Raw genomic sequence first — 26,584 nt, forward strand, 5'->3', positions numbered from 1 at the left:
TCCCAATGAAATATTCACCTCAAGGAATAAATAACATTAAACCAGAAATTAATAAACATTCAAGCAACTTGAGATTTTATTGTGAAAATAGCTATTTTGACATTATATCCAATTCCTTATTTATCAGAATAAATTCTTTACAACATTGATCATCATCACCACTTCTGGGTATTTATACACAGTCTCTGAGTAAAATATATTCACACTAGGCAAGGCTAGAATATTGAAATTATGACCAACAATGCTTATTTTAAGATTGTTTACTTCATAACAAAACTACAGTGTTTGTACACTAGAACAGATGTTTCAAATGTACACCATTTGAAGATACGCTTGGTGGAACAAAACCAATATGAGTACACATAAATTTCTTACTTGTCTTCTTTGCTATGAGTCTTCCAGAAAGCTAAAGTTATATTACAAACACCTCAAATTTCCACTTCGGGATGAACAGAACAATGGAAAGACATTATTTCCTATTTTACAAAATAAAACATCAAGTCAGAAGAAGAATAAAGCTCATCTTTATGCAATTAACATAAAAGCTTGAGTACACCCGTCCTTCTCCAAGAAATAAGACGCCAGCACTGCAAGAGAGGCAGCCAACAGGTCAAAGAACATATAGCCAACCCAGCCTCCTCTATAGTGCGTGACTCGCTCAGGACTGATGCAAACTCTGGCAAGCCATTGTTTCTAGACATCCAGGGATCCGGGACCTGTAAAGTCAATGATTAGAAGGCATTTCTCTGAATTTGCATGAGAAGACCTAAAGAATCAGAACAAAGATCCAACTGCTTTGCACATGGCCAGATGTTCACCACACCACAACTCAAACCCAAAGGCAAGCTTTCCAACAAATACACATCCAAAGCATGCAGTTCCAAATATGCAGCCATATACACTGCAGAAAACAAAGAGCATCCTTATGCCTGATGAGTGAACTGGTTTTATACTTTGAAATGAAATCAGATATACTTAGTCCTCTGAAATTAGAAGGTCTAGTGAGGCTTAAACTTGGGGGGATACAGAAACTTGCTGAGAATTTAATAAAAACTGTAAACCCTCATCCTAGAAAATGCATACACAAACATACAACCCTTTTTTAGACCATGTCTTCAGTAGTTGAAGTTGAAAATATTAAACTTTCCTTGCTTTTGTCCCGGAAGCAACTGTACACTTTCTAAGACACTATGTGTGTATGCATGTACATATATATATATATATATATATATATATATATATATATATATATATATAATAACTAGCTTGTATGTGACTTTAATGCTATAAATACTCACTGCCTTTCTGGTAGTTTTAAAGCACAGCCAAGAACAGTTTGGAATGGAATTCCAAGTTGGTTCCCTCTGTCTCATAGATGCCTAACAAGTGGTTAATTCTCTGAAACCACCAGTTCACACTCCTGTACAGCTGTTCCAAGCCAACTGGGATTCTAGGGAAGCAGCTGGACTGACCAAGGGCCTCACATGTGCCTAAATAACCAACCTATCTAAACCCACAGCCAATCCTCAGTCAACTCCATGGTCCTAGGGAGCCCTAACCTGTCGCTTCCATTTTATCACCACTCACTAGAAGGGCAGCCAACAACTGGAAACCTCTGCAATGAGTACAAACAAGCAGAAGCACTCTTAGGGCAGCATTTCCCTAAGTACATTTCTCAGAACACAAATCCCACATGACACCTACTTAAAAAAAAAATCCACATAAAAATAAATTAGGAAAATAGTGTATAAAAATACAGGCCCTTCTTGGAGTCTGAAACCACCAAAAGCATATGTAAGGTGCTGAGAAGCCTACAGTAACTCAACTTTGTCTAACCCAGCATTTCCCTATTTAGCCAAAGAACCCACTATTCATATAATAACAATATATTCTGCCAAAATATATCTTGAAATGCTTCTCCAAAGAATTGAAATATAGTTTAAGAATATCTTACAATTTCAAATTAATAATAATGAGGATATAAAAAGACTTATTTTCCTGCATTTTTTTAAAGGAACTACTTTGTTTTGCTCTGAATAGTCTTTTATCATAACATTACACTGTTTACAAACATCCAACTCAAAGCTACCCTTTCTTATATCATTGTTCAAGAATGTTAATTCTCATCAGTAATCATTGGCCTCCTCATCTGGAACAAATGATTTTTGTATGCTTTTTGATTCCGAGGATACCTCTCCACCTCAATCACAATAATTTTAAGGCTAGGGGAGGTAACCTGGGCTTCTAGCAAACATTTTATCCCAACAAGAGTTTGGGGCTAAATAATTTTACAAACCCTTAAAAAAAAAAGAAAAGAAAAGCACTCCGTCTTTACATCTCTATGAAAATCAACATTTTGAAGATCTAATGAAACTTCAGTTAAACCTTTGAGACTAGGATTACTGACCTTTGGTTCATGTAATTACAACAAATTTCTTAAAAATCTAGTAATTTCTTAGGAAATATGAAAACATTGAAAAGTAAATGTTAAGTTCCACAGAGCTGAACAAGAAAAAAGGCAAAAGATAATTCTAAATGCCAACAACATACACAAAAAACCGTCATTACAACCCAAATATAATAGGTGGCTCTGCTCAGGATTTCAATTACATAAATAATTAAACCAAGACAAAGTCAATCACTAAATCCCTGTGAACTTAAAAAACAAAAAGCACACAGACACACTGCATTTTGTTCATCAAAGCATGATCCTAGTGTAGTTAGAGAACACTTGCAAACAAAGAAGGATTACCACACAGAGACACGGAGGAGTTTTTTTCAAAATATTTTATCCTCATAAAAGGATACCATACCATAGGAAAAAAAGATTCAATTACAAACATAAAATCGTAGAATTTTTAATCTCCTAGGGAAAAGGGGTTCTTGGTTTTAGGGGTTCTTGTTGTTTTTTCTTTGCTGATAAGGCAAAACAGATCTTTAGATTATCATTTGTTATAAACCTGAGTTGTTTTTTTCTTTAAACTCAAGAATGAAATAAATTAAGTTATATTATGCATTTATTCATCTGGAACTGAATACTATGTTTAAAGCATTAAATTTTAAATCATAGTTTATCTAGACAATGATAAACTTACTGAATTTATTTTTAAAACCCTTTTATTTTGAAATAATTATAGACTCACAAAAAGAAGTTGCAAAAATAGTACAGAGAGATCGTATGTAACCATCCCTCAGCTTCTTGTCCTTACATTTAAGCATTTATATTTTGGTTTCAGAGGGATACAATTTTTGACAGTTTATGAAAAAGTAAACAGTTTATGAAAAATCTAGTAACATGGTGAATGTCTGTTCCTGGAAGAGGCTCTAAGAAAACATACTACTGACTTCAAATACCACTTTTATCACATGATACTACCTTTAAAAACTGGTTTTCTGAGATAGTTACCAATTTCTGCCTCTTTTGATGTCTAGTTTTCTTCCATTTTTGCAGACTTCTGAAAATTGTAACTTAGCTCTGATTGAAATAAGCCTCCCCATTCCTTTAATATATCTAGCCACATTAAATGAACAGAAATTACAAATGGAAATCAAAATGCTTCAGATTTAACATAAAATCTCTACTCCTCTAGCACTCAAAAAATAAAATAAACATGTCTAGGTTGAAATTTAATTCGTTTGTCAGTGCCAACCTTTCAGGAGGAAAAACACTGTGTAGGAATGACTGTCCTTAAAGGTCCTTTATGGTTTCTTTGGTCTTAGGGGAATGGCCAGTCTTATGGATAATTGATGAGTTTGTTGATGAAAGATCTTTATCTTATGGGAATGATCTGACCAATTTTCTAATCCTGTACTACCAAGAAACATAAACACAAACATAGTCCCTTTTATCATATTATCCTCCACCATCACTTCCAAAAGAAAGTGGCTCACAGTATTTTTAAGACCGTGGACCATTTATCTCAGCAAACTCAAACTTTATCCAAAGCATATCCTGACAGGTTGCTCAAAAGCTCTCTGCCCAGTCTGGAAAGTTATTCCTTTCCAAGAGCTTCCTATATGTGTGGCTGATCCTTGGAGTGGTTTGTGTTCAGTGATAGCTTCCTAGCATCTCATTACACCAAAAACCTCAACTAAGTAACACAGCATATAAATTCTCACTTATCTAAATCATATTTTGCATCTTAGGAAAGATAGTCTGGAAGCATCATGGCCTATATAGCATACAGCTAAAGGCAGTTCAAAACAGGAATGACCAAAAGGAAATAAATCATATTTACAGTCATCTTTCTACTAAAAAAGGATAGGTACTTGTTATTCTAGAATGATATTTTTTTATTAAACTTTCAACACATCAAACATTACAGTATGCTTATTGGCTGCATCTTTGTGTCATAAGAATACGATATTCCACATTCTTATAAAAATATAAACACATTTTGCTTACTCATGGACAATAGTAACTTTATTGACAGAAAACTTTACATAACCCAGTATTATCCTTTGACTTTGCCCAGGAGAACCCTGGAGTTAAATTTACCATTCAATTTTAGAATCTGTTAGGGTTAATATAGTTCTTTCTCCTACAAATTTTTTATTTGGCCAAAAACTAATTTTAATTGTCCTGTTTTACACGTTTGACAATTGTAAGTCACTTCAAATGCTTTTTGAAAGTTTTAATAGAAATCATAATCGAAAATGACTAACCCTAACTAAAGCATAAGCAGATGATTAATGTGCTAACCACCCATCTCCATCAATCCTAGAGGACAATAAAGTCCTATGGTCATGATTTCCAACACAGAATATTCAAACAGATTTCCGATTGCTGGACTCTAACAGAAGACTAACGCATAACACACACACACACACACACACACACTCTCTCTCTCCCACCTGTTGCAGAAGTAATATGAAACTCATTAGTTTCTTTCTCTCAATGCATCCAAACAGATGAACAAGACTACCCTGTTTCTCATTAAAACTTTCAAGAAAAAATATTTACAATGACATAAAGACTTCTGTATAAATAGCTACCTAAATACAGAACAAATTGAGAGGATGCAGGTCAAACAGCTGAGTTCCACTCAGCTCAAATTAGACAAGTCTCTTGAGTCCAAAACTGTTTTCCTAACCTGGGGTTTTCTGCAGGATGTGACAAGATTTGCTGAGCACCATAGTAATCTGTTAAGACACTAATCAAAAACATGGTCCTATATTTTAAAAACCCCAGAAGTAGTTTTAGGACAGCAGAAGCACCTCAGCCACTAAAATAAGCAAGATTCTATTATAAGTAAAGTTACCCACACAGCAAATCTTTGAACAGTTCAGCAACCAATAAATAGAAAATGTTCTTTAAAATCTATTTCCAATTACTCCATTGAATCCTTCAACTGTAGTTAACTCTATGGAAAATAATTAGTTGTCATAAAGGTTTTGACTACATGATATGTTTCTTAGGAAAGAACACTGGTCTGAGCCGAGTATGGTGAACCTGGACCAGGTGCACAGCAGGTACTTCTAGTTCTCTGTCAGTGAGCTCCTCCTGAGTTGTGTCTAACAACTGGGCAAGTGTCAGTTAGACTTTACAGCCTGGCATAATAACGATGCTAACACATTCAGCTCTCCCGAAATCAACCCAAAAAAGAGATGACTAGAGTTAAAGATGTCCTACGAATACACAGGTCTAAAGCTCCAATAAATTAAAACAGCCCCTGCTAACCTGTATTGAACACATGAGCAAATACTGTTATATTGAAGTGCATATAGTCAGACAAATATTATATGTAACCACCTTTAATATTTATATATATGGTAGTAACTCCCTCAAAGATTAGACTTATGAGAGCATAATTAAAAAACACATTCCTCATTGCTTTTTAAAGTGAAATACAGGCTTTTCTATGGAAGTAAATAGATTAGAATAATATATTTTTCCTAACATCTAAAATAGCCATCAGATTTCTAAACAGAAGAAAAAAAGGCTTCAGCCAAAGAGTCACATATTAGATATTTAGACGGGTCTAAGGATACTAAATTAATAAATTAACTTGAATAAACTAACAGTGCACATTCAGAACAGAAGTGTAGCTTTGGGCCAGCAACATGTGAACCAAAGGCAAAAATCTGCCAAGGTTAAGGCAGGTTTTTTATTTACAGTACAACGTGTTTTCTTGTTTCCCCAAGTTCATTTAGCATTTACGTTGATGTTAAAGTGCATTGCCAAGCTAAAACATGAGCTTCCTAACTAAAAAAAATTGCTGTCATAGAAAGTTTCTTTTGTTTTAGAGTCTTCCTTATACCTATTTATGAATTTTCTTTTTGCCTTCACACACTTAGTGAGTAAGAGATTACTGCAACAATTATATGACTTTGGACACAAAGCATGAAGACTGTCAGGGTGATAGCCGTTGTGAGGAATTACTTTCTTCTTCTGCTGGAGTCAATTTAAGTGTTGGCAGTTTCCGAGGAGGAAGTTGAGGGCTTTGGCGAAGATTGTCATCCATCTGTGGAAAGTACAAAAGGTACATCTGACTAATGGTTATGGCACCACTTATATGGACTGTGGCCTCCCCATCCAAACTATAGTCTAGAAGAGTACCGAACCTTATGTTTCTAGGACTGCTAGAGAAACTGTTTTCTTGCAAATAATCTCTCAAGAATTCTAAACATCATACCTAAATACTGGCTAACTCAGTATATGTATGAAAGCAATATGGATCATCCTTGACTTCACAAAATTACAGTAATTCCACATAATGAATAGTCTACTGAACTCAACCACAGCACAACTTGGTTTAAGAGATCTTCTAATATTAAGTGTAAAAGCAGTATTTCTGTTACAATACTCTCCACAGTTTACAAAGTATGTTCTCATTTGATCTTCCCAACACAACTGTAAAGAAAAAAAAAAAGGCGGAACACAATCATTCCCTATTTTACAGATTAGCAAAATGAAGCTCAGAAAGGTTACCAGATTTGCATTAGGTTGCAAAGCTAGCATCAGAGCTGAAATGTGAACACGGGTCTTCTTATTCTAACACTATTGTTCTTTCAACTATATCTCATTGCCTCAATAAAAATGACCTGTACTCCACTCAAAAAGATCACCTCTTTTAGGCTATGACTATTTAGACCAAGAGAAGCTAAGAAGAGACAGAAAGAAGGATAAATTCTTTAGACCTAATCCAGAGGCACTGCAAACACTGGATCAGTTCTAAGTCTGCTCCAGAGAAACAAATCAAGAGCATATTTAGAAAATGTCCAAGAGTTTCAGACTTACCCTAAGGGGTACGTTAGCATCCCGGGAAACACTAGGACAGGGGTTACCTAGAACTGAGTCAGACCTTAGACAACTACCTTTAACCAGGGTACCCCAAAACCAGAGTACAAGGTCCTGGTGTTAAGCTGCTTCATAAAAGACTTGAAAGCAGCTGCCATCGATGACCCAAAACCAACAGAATATAGCATCTTATCACCTACTTGACAGGTAGGCTTTTTTAGAGTTTTGAATATAAGCAGCCCCAAACTCTCTCTTATCTTCTCAAGATGCTTTTATAAAGTATAGGGGAAACGTTTCAGCAGAGGTACATAGGGTTCATAATAAAGGGAAAAGAATAAAAGATTAACTCTTAATTTTCCAAGGGAAAAAGTATTCCCAGTGAACTATCTGAATCAATTGTGATGTCTTTTTTTTCCTTGCAAGAACTAAGTTCCTCAAACATAACTCTTTCTTTTTTTAAGCTCTAGATTTCCTGTCTAAATGGTGAACGGTGGTAGCCAATAGAATTTGTTGTTCTAATGTCTTGTAGCAAACAGTGAACTGTACTGAAGAGCAGATGGGAAGTGGGGTGGAGAGAGGTGCTGATATAGGGTCAGGAAACTCTCATATATTGATGATGCCAAAATGGAACTGTACCAAGTGGTGACAGGGCCTCCTGGCTTCACTTTCTGCATATGTAGGTATTTCATGGTTCCCTTCACATGTCTAATGAATTTGCCACAGATAGAAATGGAAGCTATACTGGATAGCCTTCATCTAGCAGAAAAGTATCTAAAACAGTCTGAGTAATCTTTCCATTATCCACACTTAACTCTCAGTGTATTTCCTCTCATGAGATTTGCTGGGTTAGGCTATGAATTAAGACAAACTTGGCTTTCATTCAGCTTACCCAAACTTTAATAAGAGGTACATGCAATACCATAAAAAAGAAATAAAATGGTCATTCCAGAGAGTGGCAGTTATAAATCTGGCTATTACCACCAGTAGTAATGGATACATACTTTCATTCATGATTTAGATGACTAACTGCAAAGCCCATGCTGGAATCCAATTTCTAGGGTTCAAATTCCCTCTCTACCTCTGGCCAGCTGAATGGCCTCGGGCAGGTGATGTTATAAGCTACTCTCGAAGCTTCAGTATCTCATCTGTAAAATGGGAATGACAAAGTACCTGCACACACAGAGCTGCTGTGAAGATTAAATGAGATAACTCATATAAAGCTCATATAACACAGTGCCTGTTACTCAATCCCCCAAATCCTCTAGCCAGTGTTATTAAGCCACAATGACCTATTAGTTTGTGAAAGAATAAAGCATTATCCATTTGTATAAGAAAAAAAAGCAAGTTTATCAAACACTTGAGGAAAAAATGCATAACTCCCTTGTATTTTTCCAATTAGAATCACCCTTGAAATTTCCATTGTTGGCTCCCTCCCCTACCCAATTCCTCAGTATCTCTCTGAACAAATGCATATTCCCTAAGTGGCTAAATATCCACACTGGCAAAAATTGTAGACAACGTTTAGAACAGAGGATAGGAAGGAGACAAAATAAAACCATTTATGTGGAAGAAAGAAAAGAACACCATAGTGCTTTTAGCAAGAAAGGATAAGCACAGGTGCTTACAATCTCAAGAAACGTTAACCTTCAGAGACAGAAAGAAGCAGACAAGCAAGCAAGAAGTGTTTTCTTGTTTGTCTCTCTCTTTTTTTGAAGCCAGGCTTTTGGGTCTCCTAACTTGAAAAGTACTACTAATTGGGTGGTAAAAGTAAATCCAATACCATTATCAGATCTTTCCCCATAGCAATCAGGCCATTACTGGCTTCAAAACACTGTATTTTGTACAGCTTTAGTAAATGTATGTTTAAACAGCTTTCTGAAAAATAAACTTAAAAAAAAACTGAAAAGGTAAAGTTAATGCATAACCCAAAACAATATTACTTGCAGAAAGGAAAATACTAAACTACTATAAAATAACAATTGAAGTAAACTTGACCTTTTCAATCAAGTTGGATTCCTTATTTACAAGTTGTGTGAGTTTCTGCAGATTTGCATCTACCGTTTCTTGTCCAGCAGGAGAGGTGCCTAAGAAGCCAGGACAGAAATCAGAAAGGAAATTCTGAAAGCCTTACAAGCTGTTTAGATTCAAAGAATATTGAGTCTATCCACCCTCCTAAGTGCCCCATTGCCCACCACACCCTCCAAAAAAGGCAAAGTGAAAAACCATTCTGGGTTCAAAGGCAAATTTAAGTGGGAGAGTAATGCTCCAAAACCAAACCCTAAGCCAAAGGACTAAATTTGTCCTTAAGGAGACCCTGTTAGCCAAGCATTATGCAGATAGCCAAGGTCATTAGTAAGAGCACAACAGTCCTCATTTCCTTCTCAAATGTGACTTGTACTTCCCCCCGCCCCATTTCACATAGGTCTTTAGTTACAACTATTTGAACAGCTTTCTAACGCCCAAACAGCTATCCACGAAGCATCTGAAGTACTTGGAGGAACTTTAAAAAATACAGATTCCTGGGATCCATCCCTAAGGGATTCTCATTCAGTGAATCTGGTATAGGACCCAAGATTCTGTATGTGTTCTGTAGTCAGGTTTGCTAACCACTGCTCCCAAGTAACAAGGTTGAAAGTTACTCAGTTTCATGACCCCCAAACTAACTAACCCCTCCCTTGTTATATACAAGTGTATTATATATAAAGCACATAACCCACTATAAAAAGTAAACTGTCCCTAAACCAACGATCCTTATGACTTCTATTTCTTAAAAGGACAATTCTGGCCAACTCTCCCCATACAAATTTTGTGTCCCAATCACTTAAGCACAAGGCCCAACACGCTCGAAGAATCAGAGCCTAAGTGACAGGTGCCCTCTGTTTACTATACCTCCAGTCTGATGCAATCAGTTTTGAAGTAGTGGAATCATGGGAGTGTACCTGACCAAAATCAATCTGCTGCTCAATTCTGTTCACACAGGAAAATGCTAGAAGCAACATTTAAAGTAATTGCCCATTTGCATTAGGATAAATGCTATCTTTCAGCAGGGACACAATAAATACCTGTGGTTAACTTTTAGAAGAAAATGACCCACTTCAAAGGAGCAATATTTAAAGAACAAGAAGCAAGAACGGTATAAAATCCAGAACAGACAAACGGCAAATATATATTTCTCTATTTAAAGAAGAACTAACACATGGGAATAAAATTTGGAAAAATGCAACTTTTTGAGGTTCTATAAACCAGCATTTAAAGACAATATACAAACTTCTTTAATAAGTAATGAATTTGGCTTATACATCCTTAGGAGAATATGCAAGTATTCTATGCAAACAAAGATTAGCTGAAGAGGAACCAGCTTACCTCCAAGACTAAGCCTAAAATAACTATTTAGGATGTCATCACAAAAGCGACACAGGTTGGAGAGCTGTTTCAAATGTTCTTGTAACTGAACTTTAGGAAAGCGTACTTTATAAAGAGGTGCGAGAAAACCAAACACATAGGCATCCAAGGTAGAAGGCCTAAAAATAAATTAAGGATTTTTTAAAAGCACATAGAAAATATTAATTTGGGATTATGTTAAAAAAAAACCTTTTTCTCAAATACATTTGTCAATTCTGAAGTATACAATACAGTCTTTTAAAAGGTTTACTACCCATTCTGGCTTATAAAAATGATGCAGCTAGGGTTTTACTCATTTGTAGCTTTTAAAAAATACTCTACCCATTTTATTTAGAAGAAAATTAAGTTGTAAATTAAAGATTCATTTTTACTCATAAGTGTTACATACAGACTGGAGACACAGTGGGAATAGTCTTAGAAGTTTCAAATTCACATATGTAGCATATTAAGTCAATGTAAGATTATCCCAACAGAAAAAGTTTCCTAGAGTAAAAATCCATTAAATTTTTTTTTTAAGTGAAAAACTCACTGGGGATGGGGTGGGAGGACCAGGCAAGGGAACTTGCTTTAAATAACTGCTCACTGAATACATGCAATCAAAACATCAAAATGGTTTTTAAGGGAATGCACTCACGTATCTCCAAAGAAAAACTGAGATGTTCCCAGTCTGTTTGACAGAAGGTTTAGGCACTCCTTGGCATCTCTGTATATCTAATAAGGATGAAATTACATCTCAAAGGTAGGAAAGATACTTGAGAACTCCTTTTCAGACTGGCATCTATAGGTAAGTTCATCCCTGCTCTTTCTCTTGTCCCTCCTCTGGAGGGCCCTTGCTCTGAAGGTAATTCCAACCATACCTGAGCTTCTACATCTCGGAGGTGGTAGAGGGGAGGCTCTCCCCTGGTCAGGAGAATCCTATTCAGTGCTCCCTTAGACATTCTTCCAGGCAGGATCAAACTCAAGGGAAAAGGCATTCGTGAAGCAAACCATGGCTTTGTCACAGTAAAGTAATTGTCACTCTCAACCCAGAATGTGTGAAGCTGCAAAAGGAGGGAAAAAACACTACAAGCATATTCTTTTACTAAAAGGAAGATCCTCAATCAATGTGAAAGTTTTTCATAAATATCTCTGAATGAAGTAGACTCCATACAAATTTTCCAGTTAGGATGACTCAAGGATAAATCAAGGTTTTTAAACGTGTGAGTTTTATTGATTGCTCTATCCCAAGCACCCAGAATAAGGCCTGGAACATAGTAGGTGCTCAATGAATATTTGTTGAATGAATTACAGCTGGCCCAACTCTATACATGGACAAACTCCAATCTTTCACAGAGAATTCTTATTTCCAAAATGACATTATCTTTCACTTTGTTGTTTCATACACTAGTTGAACATCTAACAGAATCAACCCAGTTCTGCAGTTACATGAAAGAATCAAGACTGATACATAAATGAAATTTCATCTCTTAAGCCTTTTCCATTATTTTTCTTCTAAATCGACTAAGTACATTTTCAGTAAGTCACTAAAATACTGTAATATTCACCAATGCTCACCACTGCAGGAAGAAGCTTCTCTTCGAGGAGAGCAATGTAAGCTAGTGTATCTGCCCCTTGTTTTGCTGACAGTTCATAATCGGCATTATATTTCTATTAAAAAATATAAAACCAAAAACCTCATAAGTCAAGAACATCCCAAAACAGTGAAGCTAAATAAATTAGGACTCCTATTCTTCCTCAAAAATGGCAAACATATTAAAAGGGGAAAAGAGAAATACAAATTCAGTGACAAGTGCTGCTTAATGCAAATAAAGTTCTTAGCACAGCATCACGCACACGTTAGGGTCAATAAATGTTAGTTTTAGGTGTTTATTTATTATTAACTATTATTTCAATGATTGTTAATGACCTAGTTTAGTTTAGTGCATGGCATGTAGTACAAACTTAATAGAGGCTATTATTATTCTTGTTAACAATAAGGAAAAAGTTCTAATTAGTAGCATTTTCCCCTTGAGAAAACCTTCCAATTGAGAAAAGTTCTAAATTTTGTTGATATAGAACTTCTTTTTTTAAACTATAGGCAAAATCAATGATAACTTTTGCATTTATGTAAATTGTTACAGTTTAAACATTTTAGATATATAAATCTTGGCATGTTCAGATATTTTGGATACATTATTTCATGAAACATTTAACTGCAACTATTAGTTTAAGTGCTTTTAAAAAATAAATAGTTGCTAGTTGATGGGAACTCAGACCTCACACCAAGCACAAAATGTATAGCAATTATGGAACTAAATTTACAATCATATCAATAAGTATAATAGTGAAAATGGTTAAATTGAATCTACTTACACCTAAACTCCAATAAAAACCAAGCAAAGTGCATGAAAATATAAATTGACTATAACTAACTATATGGCTTTTGAATCACAATACAAATCATGATTTAGAGCAGTGACTCTCAAATCTATTCTTATATCAAGTCCTATGTATCTCCAAGAAATAATTCTAAAAAAAATTTTTTTAATGCACTTTCTTTGGAAGCAACATGCAGGGATCAAGAATCTACTTCTCCAGAAGGAACCCACCTGTTTTCTTAAAAAGTTTAGTATTTTTGCCGGCTGAGAAACAATACTGTCTTCAGTTGTCAAAACTGGTACATCTCCTGTAATCAAAACACAGTTTACATATAAAAGGAAGCATTTCGATTTCCTCTGAAGAGGCTCCAATACCCTAAAAACTATGCCAGTCACATTTGGAGAAGAAAAAAATGAGTAACTTATCTTAGGTTTTTGCAATTTCACACACACAAAAAAAGTTTTGGACAGCATTTTCATTTCTCATAATTTCCACTTATTTGGCTTCTCCTTTTAAGTATTACTCAGAATGATCAAAACGTAAGCAACACACAGCCAAGGTCATGGTAAGAACTAAAACCCCAAGGTACTCCATGGCTACAAGCCCCCGAGCTTTAAATAAGAGGGGGGAGGGTGCTTACAGAGGGCAGAAATGGGTGTTTAAAAGTTTACACTGTACCTCTTGAACCTCTCCAGGTGTTATCTATGACATTGACTTTCAGGGGTGCACCAGAAAATTTGGCGTAAGCCTGAAAGAGAGTTTGCAATAAAACATTTTAGACTGAGTACGTAACGCAAATCTGCAGAGCAGCTTTACTTCAAAGCTGGGTCCCCAGAAGGCAGAAACGCCTGACTCGGGGGGTGCGTCCCTCCCGCTACTTCTAGCCGGGGTTGCGCGCTACCAAGATTTCGAGGACTTTTTCCCCCCAAACGTTTGAGGGATGCAGAGCGGGGAGCGCGCGCCTCTTGTTTTGGGCTTTCATTCCACTGCACAGACAGCTTTGCAAGGCTGAGAAAACTCGGAGCCAAGCGGAGAAGCCATGACTTCTCCTCCAGGCTTCGGCGGGGTCACAGGCTAGGCTGTAACTCGTTGGACGGGAGGGAGCCCCGGGCGGTGCAGCGAGCAGCGCCCCGGCCGGCCGGGCCCGAGCGCCGCGGGAACCAACCCCAGCCGCCGGGACCCGGACCAGCCAGCCTCGCGTCTCTGGCCCCGCCCCTTCTTTCCCGCGCCCTGGCCTGCGAGGCGGCCTCACCATCACCACCAGGGACTCGCTGTGCACCGACGGGAGCCCCCAGCCGCCTCCCCAGCACCTGAGCTCCAAGGGCGCCGCCATCTTGCCGGGGCCGACCTTTGCTATCCCGGAAGTACTTTTGCTGCCTACTTTCCGGCACGTGGAAACGCGGGGGCGGGGCGCGAGGGAAGGAAGGGTACTTTGGGGACTGGGAGAGGTGCAAGGCGGGAAGGGCCACTGAAGGGGTTAACAACGCGCTTAGCATCAGTTTGGCCTGGGGTTTAAGAGTCCTGGGCGATGTCAGACAACCCGCCAGTAATTCCTCAAGTACTTATTGGAGGCCATGTGTACCAAGCACTTTGACTATTAACTACCCTGGGCCTAAACTAACCCATTTGTAAACCAGGCATGACGGTTTATTCACAAGATTGTTGTGTTTAAAATTATGACATGGAGGTAAAGAACTTGGCATATAGTAGACACTCTGTAATTGTTTGACCCCTTTTCCCCATATATTTGGCTTCTGCTTCTTGCCACTCTCTATCTCAGTCACCTTCATATTTGCTCGTTACACTCTTCCTAAAAGTAACAAGTTTCCTGAAGTTTGTCAAGTGAATTCTGCCGTTCTTCAGCCTGGAATATCATTCTTCCCTGGCACTGCTCCCTCAGAAATGAGCTTAACTGTCACCTCCCTGGGACAATTTTCCAAAGTTAGGAACTTCTGGGTTCCTGCAGCATCTTGTACATACTTGAATTGTAGCTTCTATCTGATACAAACCTTTTGCCTTTTATTGTACCAGAAGTTCTTTGAAGACAGAACAGGGCTGGCTTCATAGATGTGAGACCTCTGCAGTCACACAGGGCCCTATACTTAGAAGAGCTCACACTTGTTCTGGTGTCATTGTCTTGAAATTCTTAATAATTTTTGAACAAAGGGCCCTGCATTTGTTATTTCAATTGGGCCCTGCAAATCATGTCACCAGTCGTGTCTGTGGGCCTAGTGGGCATGAACTACATGTTTCTTGAACATCAAGCTGACAATTTCTCAGAAAACTGGAGGGAAAAGAGGAAAGATAGGCCTTGGGAATGCCATGATCGTAACATGCTCTCTGGGTCTTGAAATTAGCACCTGGATGTCAGACTTCTTTCTAGAAGGCAAAGTAAACTTTCTGGGATACCCTCCCAGTCACTCCTCTGAGAACTTTCCTTCCTTGTGCCTCTGAGATGGCTGGGTCCCTTTAAACAACTGAAAACTCAAAAGAAATCTCTGCAAATTTTCATAAAATTACAATTGAACAAGTAATTACTAAGCACTCCCTTACTGTTTACATAGCCATCTAAATTACAGTATGAATCTGCTAAAGTCCATTTTCATGTTTCAAAGGCAAGAGTTCTCAGAAATGGGTAGGGAAGTTATGTCAAAGGTGACATTCCTTTAACAATACTTTAAACTGGGAAATGCGTAACATATGTACCATTAAAATTAAATGTCAAAATATTTATTGAGCAGCTACTATGTCCAAAACACTGTAAGGCTCTGGGAGAATACAGAGATAAATAAGATATGACTTCTATCCTCAGGAGTTTATACTCTACAAAGGAGACAAAGGATTAGGTGTAACAAGTTAGATTATCATAAGTAAAGTTAGAGATAAAAGTAAAATACTATGGAAGCAGAGAGTAGTAATGATACATCCTCTGTGGGATCAATGGAGTCTGTCTGTTCAGTCTTCAGTATAAAGCAGGTAATTCAACTTTCAGATTCAAGTAATTGGACCTCCCTGTTTAGAGGATTAAAATCCCAAGCCATAAAGCTCAGAGTCCATATACTACAATTAGGCACTTAAATAATCATACACAGAGAATGTAGATTACTTGAGTCTTGTTTATAGGAGGGAGGGAGGTGAAAGTGGATGCACATTCTTTGTGGACCCACAGCATAATTACTCAGTTTAGCCTTCTCCCTTATTTGCTGCTGTTACATACAACACTTTCACTTGCATTAAAGAGAAATTAAATCTCCTAGCATTGAGTTGAGACAGAGAATAGCATGCTAATGCTTCTGATGAGACAATCCTTACACACAGGTTTATTAGTGCCTGTTTAATAGCCATCTTTTATTGTTGCAATTCCTCTTGAGAGTCTGTATTTTCTAGATTGAATTTTAAAACCCTAGGCCAGTTGATTGCACAACCAGGCTGAGTATTGTTCCAGAGAACCACAGAGAAAGCTGAAACCTTCAGGGATTATGCCTGGTATGGGTAGTTGTTATGCCCCTGCACCTTTTTTCTGGCTGCTAAAGAGTATTATTCAAAGTTCATCAAAATAACTTCAGATTCCTACCAGGAAGCATGCTATCTGCAAAACATTCATGTATGTGTGGGATGACCTGAATTACAGCTTTATAATGAGTATTCCAGACAGTGTTTTCCCTGAAAAAGAAATCTTACTTTTCAAAATATAGACTTTGAAATGGCTTCATCTAGTGATGGTCATCTGGACTCCAGGGACCTGATCTTGGCATCCATTCCTATCCCTCATGTGTTTCTTAACTTAGGAGCCATGGTATTAGGATCTTTTGTCTGGATGATTAAGAATCTGTAATATGGTGCTGTCAGCAAATATGAAAGGTTTGTGACAAGTGATTATGCATTATGAACTAGAGAGCCTTGAATGTCGCTTTCAACTCTAAACTTCTGTAATTCAGTTCCATGTTCAGATAAGGAACCCTTGGGGAGGAAACTAACAAACACTGAATAGAAGTCAGGAGAGCTGGTTTCCTGACTTTGTTTCTAAATAGCCATATGACCTTGAGCCAATCATTTTACCTTTATTGCTCAACTCATTCACTTATAAAGTGAAGGTTGTTTTAGCTCTGAGATACTATCATTTTATGTGTGGTAAGCATTTAATAATAGCTGACATTCAAGGAACAATTTCTACATGCCAGAAATTGTTTTAAGTATCCAACATGACTCATTTGATCTTCATAATGACTCCATGAGGTAAATACTGTTATGTTCCCCTATTTTCAGGGAGGAAAATTAAGGCACAAAGATGTTAATTAACCTTCCCAAGGTCACCTAGCCAATAGGTGATAGAGGCAGGATTTGAACCCAGGCAGTCTGGGCTTATACCCTTAACCACTATGTCATTCTGCCTATAGCCGTCTTTTTCTTTTTAAAAAAAATTTTATTGAAATATAATTGATTTACAATGTTGTGTTAGTTTCAGGTGTACAGCAAAGTGATTCGGTTTTATATATATATATATATATATATATATATATATATATATATATATATATATATATATATATATATATATATATATATAACTTTTATACATTCTCTTCCATTATAGGTTATTACAAGATATTGAGTATAGTTCTCTTTGCTGTACAGTAGGTCCGTGTTGGTTATCTATTTTATATTTAGTAGTGTGTATACTTTAACCTCAAACTCCTAATTTGTGCCTCCCCCCTTTCTCCTTTGGTAACCATAAGTTTGTTTTCTGTGTCTGTGAGTCTGTTTCTTTTTTTTTTAAGAAGTTCATTTGTATCATTTTTTTAGATGCCACATATAAGCAATATCATATGATATTTGTCTTTGTCTGACTTACTTCACTTAGTATGATAATCTCTAGGTCCATCCATGCTGCTGAAAATGGCATTATTTCATTCTTTTTTATGGCTAGTATTCCATTGTGTATATATACCACATCTTCTTTATCCCTTCATCTGTTGCTGGACACTTAGGTTGCTTCCATGACTTGGCTATTGTAAACAGTGCTGCTATGAACATTGGGGTGATGTATCTTTCTGAATTATGTTTTTCTCTGGATATATGCCCAGGAGTGGGACTGCAGGATCATATGGTATCTCTGTTTTTAGTTGTTTAAGGAACCTCCATACTGTTCTCCCTATATAGTGGCTGTACCAATTGACATTCCCACCAACAGTGTAGGAGGGTTCCTTTCTCTCTACACCCTCTCCAGCATTTATTATTTGTAACCTTTTTGATGGCCATTCTGCCTGTAGCCTTCTAAGTAGTCCTATAAAAATCATAGTTTCACTCAGAGTAGAATTATCAGTGTCATGATATTACTATCATTATTTATTTAGTAGTATTTGTTTAGAATTAAGCCATTAAACAAGTTCATGAAGCAACTTCTATATGCCCAGCACCTTGCTGGGCAGTCAGGGAATAAAAACTTGTGTTCATGCTTTCAAGGGGATAGTTGATAAAACAAGGCCTACATATTTGAGGTAACTAGAGATGTTTAGGAGGTACCATTTTGTCAAGCAGACCACAAGTCTAATGTGGCTTTAGACAGTCTTTAATGTACTGCAATGCTTGGCAAAGGCCTGGTAGAAGAAGTAGGACTTTAGCTGACCTTGAAGGATGAGTGCATTGGATTTAAATTGGCACAGAGGAAGGCACTCCATGGGCTATACTACCTGTATAAGTCAAGGCTTAGAGATGGGAATGACAGTGGCAAAGAATCTGAAGACAAGTAAATGGATGCTGGATTTGACAATAAGCTGGAGACTGATCAAGAAGAATGTTGATTGACTAACTTGAGAACCATAATTGGTGATATTGGAAGGCATGGGGATATGTAGTTTTGAGGAAGTAAAAAAAGAGTAAAAGTCTTAATACAATATTAATGGATTCACATAGTCATGGGCGGGAGGTGGAATGCTATTGTTTCATGGACATGATAGGAGGAAGCGTTTTATGAACTCATGCATTGCATTATATGAATTTAAATGTGAAAAAAAATGAAGGGAGGAAATGCTGCAGAATATTATTAGAAGAGAGTCACCTGGCACCCTTGCACTGAGCATTTCTCATTGAATAGGTTGTTAGAAATCAAATTGCAAGAGATTACTAAAGAGAATGGTATTAGGAATAGGGGCAGGTATAATATCACAAGGAATATGTCAGATAAAGGAAGGAAAGGAATAGGACAGGAGCAGAAGACTCAAGATAAAGTTCTTGAAGGAGTTTACAGGGTGGATCTACATACAGACATGGTGAGCAAAAGCCTGAAGATGGCAGAGAGAAGAGTGATGGAGTCCTAGGAATTACCCTAAGAGTTGAGAGGCTGAGATCAGGAGCTTGAGCAGTGGTGCTGGCATTGAAAATGAGAGACATGCTTTCTTTCTGACACTGGAGTAAGTTTCAAGGAGAGCATGGAATGCTGAGTTAGCTCAAATCAGTTACCTTCAAATTTCCCTGTTACATTAGAAAACAAATCAAAAGAGCCTGAGGGAAAAAAATTAGGGTCTCTAAAGAGAGAGAGAAAGCAATTTAGAGGATGTATCAGGGAGTTAGTAAAAAGTGAATGGAAGGACTTCCCTGGTGGTTCAGTGGTTAATAATCTGCCTGCCAATGCAGGGGACATGGGTTCGAGCCCTGGCCTGGGAAGATCCCACATTGCCACAGAGCAACTAAGCCCATGCACCACAATTACTGAGCCCACATGCCACAACTACTGAAACCCGTGTCCCTAGAACCCGTGCTCTGCAACAAGAGAAGCCACGACAATGAGAAGTCTGCGCACTGCAACAAAGAGTAGCCCCCACTTGCTGCAAATGGAGAAAGCCCACACACAGCAACAAAGACCCAATGCAGCCAAAAATAAAAACAAATAAATAAATAAATGTATAAAAAAATGTGAATGGAAGCATTGCTGACAATGGCAAAGGTCAAATTTAAATTAGTATGAAGGAGACAAATCAAGTGAGAGCCATGGGCAGGCTAATAATTAGATGCCCTTTCAAAGAGATATTCTTTAAATATTTATTCAACTATTTTTATGGAAATGAAGTTAGCTAGAGAATGTAACAGGATCAATTTACATTTTACCAATTCCAACTATTAGAAGTCCTATGTGGAGACCTGGGTTTTAGTACCCTTTAAAGCTTGGCCCTGAGGATGATAGAAAAGGGAAGGGATCCTAGGAATTGCCATATGAATTGAAAGAAGATGGAATCTAAAGCTTCAGCAGTGGGGCTCAGCCATCTTGAAGCCTAGCTAAGTTAACACAATTTTGTGACTTCCTCTAATGGTACCTTATTGCCTAGAAATGTAAATGGGGAGCCAGGTTCATTTATTTATTTGGTATCAAGGCTACTAGGCAGTGATATATATTGAAAGAGATTCATTTTGCTCCTCCAGCATAGTGAACCTGTTGTCTGTATTTTGTACAGGCATACCTTGGAGATATTGGTCAGTTCCAGACCACCACAATAAAGCAAATATCACAATAAAGCAAGTCATACAAATATTTTGATTTCCTAGTGCATATAAAAATTATGTTTACACTATACTGTAGTCTGTTTAGTGTAAAATAGCATTATGTCTTAAAATAAAAACCCAATGTACATCCCTTAATTAAAAATACTTTATAGCTAAAAAATGCTAACCATCATCTGAGCCTTCAGCAAGTCATAATCTTTTTAAAATAATAACATTAAAGATCACTGATTACAGATCACTATAACAAATATAATAATGAAAAAGTTTAAAACATTTTGAGAATTACCAAAATGTGACACAGAGACACAAAATAAGCAAATGCTGTTGGAGAAATAGTGCCAGTAGACTTGCTCAATACAGGGTTGCCACAAACCTTCAATCTGTAAAAAACAAAATAAAAAGCAATATCTGTGAAGTGCAATAAACAAGTTATGCCTGTATTAAAAAGAACTAAGTGAAAAAAAAATGACATTTGACATACTGATCAATTATGCAGAAACAGAATTATATTTTAAAAGTGGGGGTAGTAAAGGGTCCTAAAAGGAAATAAGGTTTCTATACTTCACTCAAAGTGATAGAACATCATATGCCTGTAGACTGTGTTAAGTTATATATGTATATTGTAATATCTAGAGCAACCAATAAGAAAATAATACAAAGTGATATACTCAAAAACATTAAGTAAATCAAAATAGGATTCTAAGAAATGTTCAAGTGACCCACAAGAAGAAAAAAGAGAGAGAGAGAGTGAGAGAGAAACAGAGGAATAATTAGCAGGGAACAAATAGAAAACAAATAATAAAATGACAGATTTGAACTCTACAAAATCAGTTATTACTCTAAATGTAAATGGTCTAAATACACCAACTAAAAGACAGATATTGGCAGGGTGAATGAAAAACCACAACCCATAATAAGGACCCACTGTAAAGCACAGGGAACTCTTCTCAATACTCTGTAATGACCTATATGGGAAAAAAATCTAAAAAAGAGTGGATATATGTATATGTATAACTGATTCACTTTGCTGTACAGCAGAAACTAACACAACATTGTAAATCAACTATACTCCAATAAAAATTTTAAAAACAAACAAACACAAGCCAGATAAATACTGTCTACAAAGAACTTCAAATATAATGACAGAGGTAGGTTGGACACAAAAGGATGGAGAAAACTATACCAGGCAAATATTGATCAGATAAAAAAGTAAGAGTGGGGCTTCCCTGGTGGTGCAGTGGTTGAGAGTCTACCTGCCGATGCAGGGGACACGGGTTCGTGCCCCGGTCCGGGAGGATCCCACATGCCGCGGAGTGGCTGGGCCCGTGAGCCATGGCCGCTGAGCCTGCGCGTCCAGAGCCTGTGCTCTGCAACGGGAGAGGCCACAACAGTGAGAGGCCCGCGTACTGCAAAAAAAAAAAAAAAAAAAAGTAAGAGTGGATATATGAATATCAGATAAAGTAGGCTTCAGAGCAAAGAAAACTACTAGGGACAAGAGGGATATTATATAATAATAAATAGGCCAATCTGCCAAGAAGCCATACCAATCCTAAATGTGTACACCAAACAGCAGTGCTTCAAAACACATAAAGCAAAAACTGATAGGTATGAAAGAATAAATAGACAAATCCATAATTATAGTTATGGTTACCCCCTCCCTTCTCAGCAAATTGATAGAACTACTGGACAGAAAATAAGCAAACATCTAGATTAATTAAACACAGGATTTAATTGACATTTATACAATGCTCCAATCAACAATAGAACACACATTCTTTTTTTTTTTTTTTTACTGTATGATATCACTTATATGTGGTATGTAAAAAACAATACAAATGAATGTATATACAAAACAGAAACAGAGTCACAGGCATAAACAAACATATGGTTGCCAAAGGGGAGAGGGAGTCAGGGAGGGACAAATTAAGAGTATGGGATTAACAGATACAAACTACTATACATAAAATACATAAGCAGCAAGGATTTACTGTATAGCACAGGGAATTATACCCAATATCTTGTAGTAACCTATAGTGGAATATAATCTTCAAAAACCAAACAAAAAACCAAATCACTATGCTGTACACCCAAAACTAACATGATATTGCAAATCAACTATACCTCAATTTTTTTTTCTTTTTTTTTTTTCTGCTTTATAACAAAGTGAATCAGTCATACATATACATCTGTTCCCACATCCCTTCCCTCATGCATCTCCCTCCCTCCCACCCTCCCCATCCCACCCCTCCAGGCGGTCACAAAGCACCGAGCTGATCTCCCTGTGCTCTGCGGCTGCTTCCCACTATCTATCTACCTTACGTTTGGTAGAGAACACACATTCTTTCCAAGAGCTCACGGAACATTCACCAAGATAGACCATATCCTGAGTCATAAAGCAAACCTCAACAAAAAATTTTGATGAGATCATACAGAATGTATTTTTTGATCATACTAGAATCAAGCTGTAAATAAGAAACAGAAAGACAACAGTAAAATCTCCACACTCTTGGAAATTAAACAAGACACTCCTAGATAATCAATGAGTCAAAGAGGAAGTCTCAAAGGAAAAAAAATATATACAATTGAATAATAAAAATATGAAACAGCCTATTAGGAGAATGAAAAGATAAGCCACAGACTGGGAAAAAATATTTGCAAAACACCTATCTGTTAAAGGACTTGTATCCAAAATATACAAAGAACTCTTGAAACTCAACAAGAAAACAAACAACCCAGTTTAAAAATGGGGAAAAGGGCTTCCCTGGTGGTGCAGTGGTTGAGAGTACGCCTGCCGATGCAGGGGATGTGGCTTCGTGCCCTGGTCCGGGAAGATCCCACATGCCACGGAGCGGCTGGGCCCGTGAGCCATGGCCGCTGAGCCTGTGCGTCCGGAGCCTGTGCTCCACAATGGGAAAGGCCACAACAGTGAGAGGCCCGTGTACCGCAAAAAAAAAAAAAAAAAAAAAAAATGGGGAAAAGATTTGAACAGACACCTCATCAAAGAGGATATACAGATGGAAATAAGCATATAAAAAGATGCTCAACATCCTTTGTCATTAGGGAATTGCAAATTAAAACAACAATGAGATATCACTACACACCTGTTAAAATGGCTAAAATCCAAAAAACTGACAATCCCAACTGCTTTGCAAGGCTGTGGAGCAACAGGAACACTTATTCATTGCTGGTGGGAATGCAAAACTTTGCAAGACAGTTTGGCAATTTCTCCCAAAGCTAAACACTATCTTACTATATTTTGTGGGTTGAATTGTTTCCCCCTCCCCCAAAATTATGTTGAAATCTTAACTCCTAATACCTGTGATGTGACCTTATTTGGAAATAGGGGCTTTGCAGATGTAAACAAGTTCAGATGAGATCATACTGGATTAAGATGGACCCCAAATCCAGTAACTGATGTCCTTATAAGAAGGAGACATAGAGACACAGAGACAGAGAAACACAGACACACAAAAGGGAAGATGGCCATGTGAAGACAAGCAGAAATTGGAGTGATGTATCTACAGGCCAAGGAGTACCAAGGATTTCTGGCAGCCACCAGAAGCTAGGAAGAGGCAAGAAAGGGTTCTTTCCTAGAGTCTTCAGAGGGAACATGGCCCTGCTGACACTCAATTTTCACTTCATTTCTAAACTCCAAAACTGAGAGAATAAATTTATATTGTTTTAAGCCACCCAGCTTTTCATAATTTGTTACAGCACCCTAGGAAATTAATATATCATACAATCTAGCAATTAAATATTTATTTATAACACCCCAAACCAGAAGCAACCAAAATGTCCTTTAATAGGTGAGTAGATAAATAAACTGTGGCATATACATACAATGGGATATCATTCAGCTATAAAAATAAATGACCAATCAAGCCCCCCCAAAGACATGGATGAACCTAAAGTGCATATTGCTAAATGAAAAAGGTGAAACTGAAAAATTATATGATTCTAATTACATGACATTCTGGAATAGGCAAAACTATAGATACAGTAAAAAGACTGATGGTTGCCAGGGGTTTGAAAGGAGGGAGAGAAGGTTGAATGTAAAGCACTGGGGGTTATTTAAGGAGATGAAACAACTTTGTAAGATACTGTAATGGTGGACACATGATGTGATCCATTAGTCTAAAACCATAGAATTTTACAGCACAAAAAGTGATCCTTAATATATGTAAATTAAAAAATTATTTAGGAGGTCAGGGGATCCCAGCATGGGATATAGACTGTGACAAAAGAATCTTTCTTACAAATGCATGAAACAACCACACTGAAGGGGATGGATGGTGGTCCTAATCTAAGCAACTTTGGAAATGAGTGTAGTCTGTATGTCTAAAGGCAAAAGGAACTGTACATAATGCTGTACAGTAGTTGATAAAGTCCACAGGTACGGGTATGAGTTAGCAATTCTGGTACTGCTATATGTACTATGGAGTTGAACAATTAAGTACATGGATGGCAGACGATAGGCGTCTTCACTGTTGGAGGTGGGAAGTTACAGATTAGATAAAAATCTAAAGAAATCTGAATAAAGTATGGACTTTAATTATAATTTAATATATAATATATATAATTTATATATGTATATAAATTCATTTATGTTTATTCCATTGCATTAACTCAAGTTACTAGGTAAGAAACAAATTCACATGCCTCATTTTTTTATGGTGGTAAAAGTGAAAAATTCTTTTCTCTCTGATCCTTTTAGGTGTAGATGTACTAATTATATATGTGGACCTGTTTAAAAACCAATCTATTTTTACATTTATTCTTCTTCAAGATAATTTCTACTTGTAGATATGGCCAACAGTTTATAAAAATTAAGAGAGACCAGTTGACTCTCAGTTAAACTGTTCATCTGGTCCATAAGTGTCTTTCTGCTATTTGGATTTCATAAGCCAAATGGTATCTTAAAATTAGCAAATATGCTTACAATTCTGTTGAACATATTTTTCTATGGAAAATGTTATGAGTACAAAAATGACATCTAGGGCCTCCCTGGTGGCGCAGTGGTTGAGAGTCCGCCTGCCGATGCAGGGGATACGGGTTCGTGCCCCGGTCTGGGAGGATCCCATATGCCGCGGAGCGGCTGGGCCCGTGAGCCATGGCCGCTGGGCCTGCGCATCCGGAGCCTGTGCTCCGCAACGGGAGAGGCCACAACAGTGAGAGGCCCGCATACCGCAAAAAGAAAAAAAAAAAAAAAAAAAAAATGACATCTAGAGATGACTGTTAATATATATTTTCTTTGCATGTATGATATATTTGTTTCTGTGTTTTAGAAATACATTAGAAGGAGGCTGGGTAACAGAATTAGCAGCAGCTTTTTAAACTTCCTCCTCACAGTAATCCTAGGGATGGTATTATACTCATTTCACAGATATATCCCTCCCAATCCAGCAAACATTTATTGAGTTTACTAAATGCTGACACCAGTGTTACCAAGATAAATAAGATGTGGTTCTTGTTTTTGAGTGGCTTATATTGGAGGAAGTAAACATATAACATCCATTCTGTGTGCTTCGTGCTGATGGGGATAAGTTCAGGGTATTATGAAATTATATGGGAGGGATAATTCACCCATCTGCAGAGCGCTTGGAGATGAAGCAGTGTCAGGCAAGCACCCCTCATGACCAGGGAGGAGTTCCTAGCAGAGATAACAACTCCAGTAAAGACAAGGAGTAAAGAAATAGTATGCTGTGGTCTGAGAACGTGTAATTCAACATTTTAGGACAATTAAAGTGAGCCGTAGATAATAATGAGAAATAAGACTACAGGTATAGTCAGAGGCCTGTGTAGTCATGCTAAGGAATTTGGACTTGGAGACACCAAGGGTAGATACCTTGTCCTGAAAAGTGATTACATGAGGATTTTTACCCAGTTCTGTTTGTCTCCAAAGCCTGAGCTTTTTACACTAAATAATATTTACTTCATAGGCATTCTTGACATTAACTATTTACCAAAGTTATAAATAAATCATATTGTAAGAATGAGAAAAAAACAATTTGGAAAATAGTTAACTAGCATTATTTGGAAAAAGCCACTGTTACACAGCCCTACTTCCAACATTCTTTGTACTTCAAG

General features: G+C 37.2%; 2 protein-coding genes across 3 annotated transcripts in view; one reads left to right on the forward strand and one right to left on the reverse strand.

Moving 5' to 3' along the window:
* The window catches only part of CMYA5 (cardiomyopathy associated 5), a 325,210-nt gene that overhangs the window by 274,164 nt on the left and 24,462 nt on the right, over positions 1 to 26,584 (forward strand). The window lies entirely within an intron of this gene.
* Positions 63 to 14,366, reverse strand: MTX3 (metaxin 3). Of its 2 annotated transcripts, XM_081233738.1 has the most exons (9): positions 14,253 to 14,366; positions 13,679 to 13,748; positions 13,231 to 13,307; positions 12,197 to 12,289; positions 11,500 to 11,682; positions 11,277 to 11,353; positions 10,604 to 10,761; positions 9,236 to 9,324; positions 63 to 6,464 (listed from the first exon to the last, which is right to left on the reverse strand). In XM_081233738.1, the coding sequence occupies exons 1-9, from the start codon at positions 14,331 to 14,333 to the stop codon at positions 6,354 to 6,356; spliced, it is 939 nt and encodes a 312-aa protein (XP_081089864.1). In that variant the 5' UTR covers positions 14,334 to 14,366; the 3' UTR covers positions 63 to 6,353. The 2 variants fall into 2 exon arrangements, with proteins under 2 accessions (XP_081089864.1, XP_081089863.1); XM_081233737.1 differs by lacking the exon at positions 9,236 to 9,324 and having other exon boundaries at positions 6,376 to 6,464; positions 14,253 to 14,350.

The sequence above is a fragment of the Mesoplodon bidens genome (assembly GCF_964165515.1).
Source record: "Mesoplodon bidens genome assembly, chromosome: 4".
NCBI lineage: Eukaryota > Metazoa > Chordata > Mammalia > Artiodactyla > Ziphiidae > Mesoplodon > Mesoplodon bidens.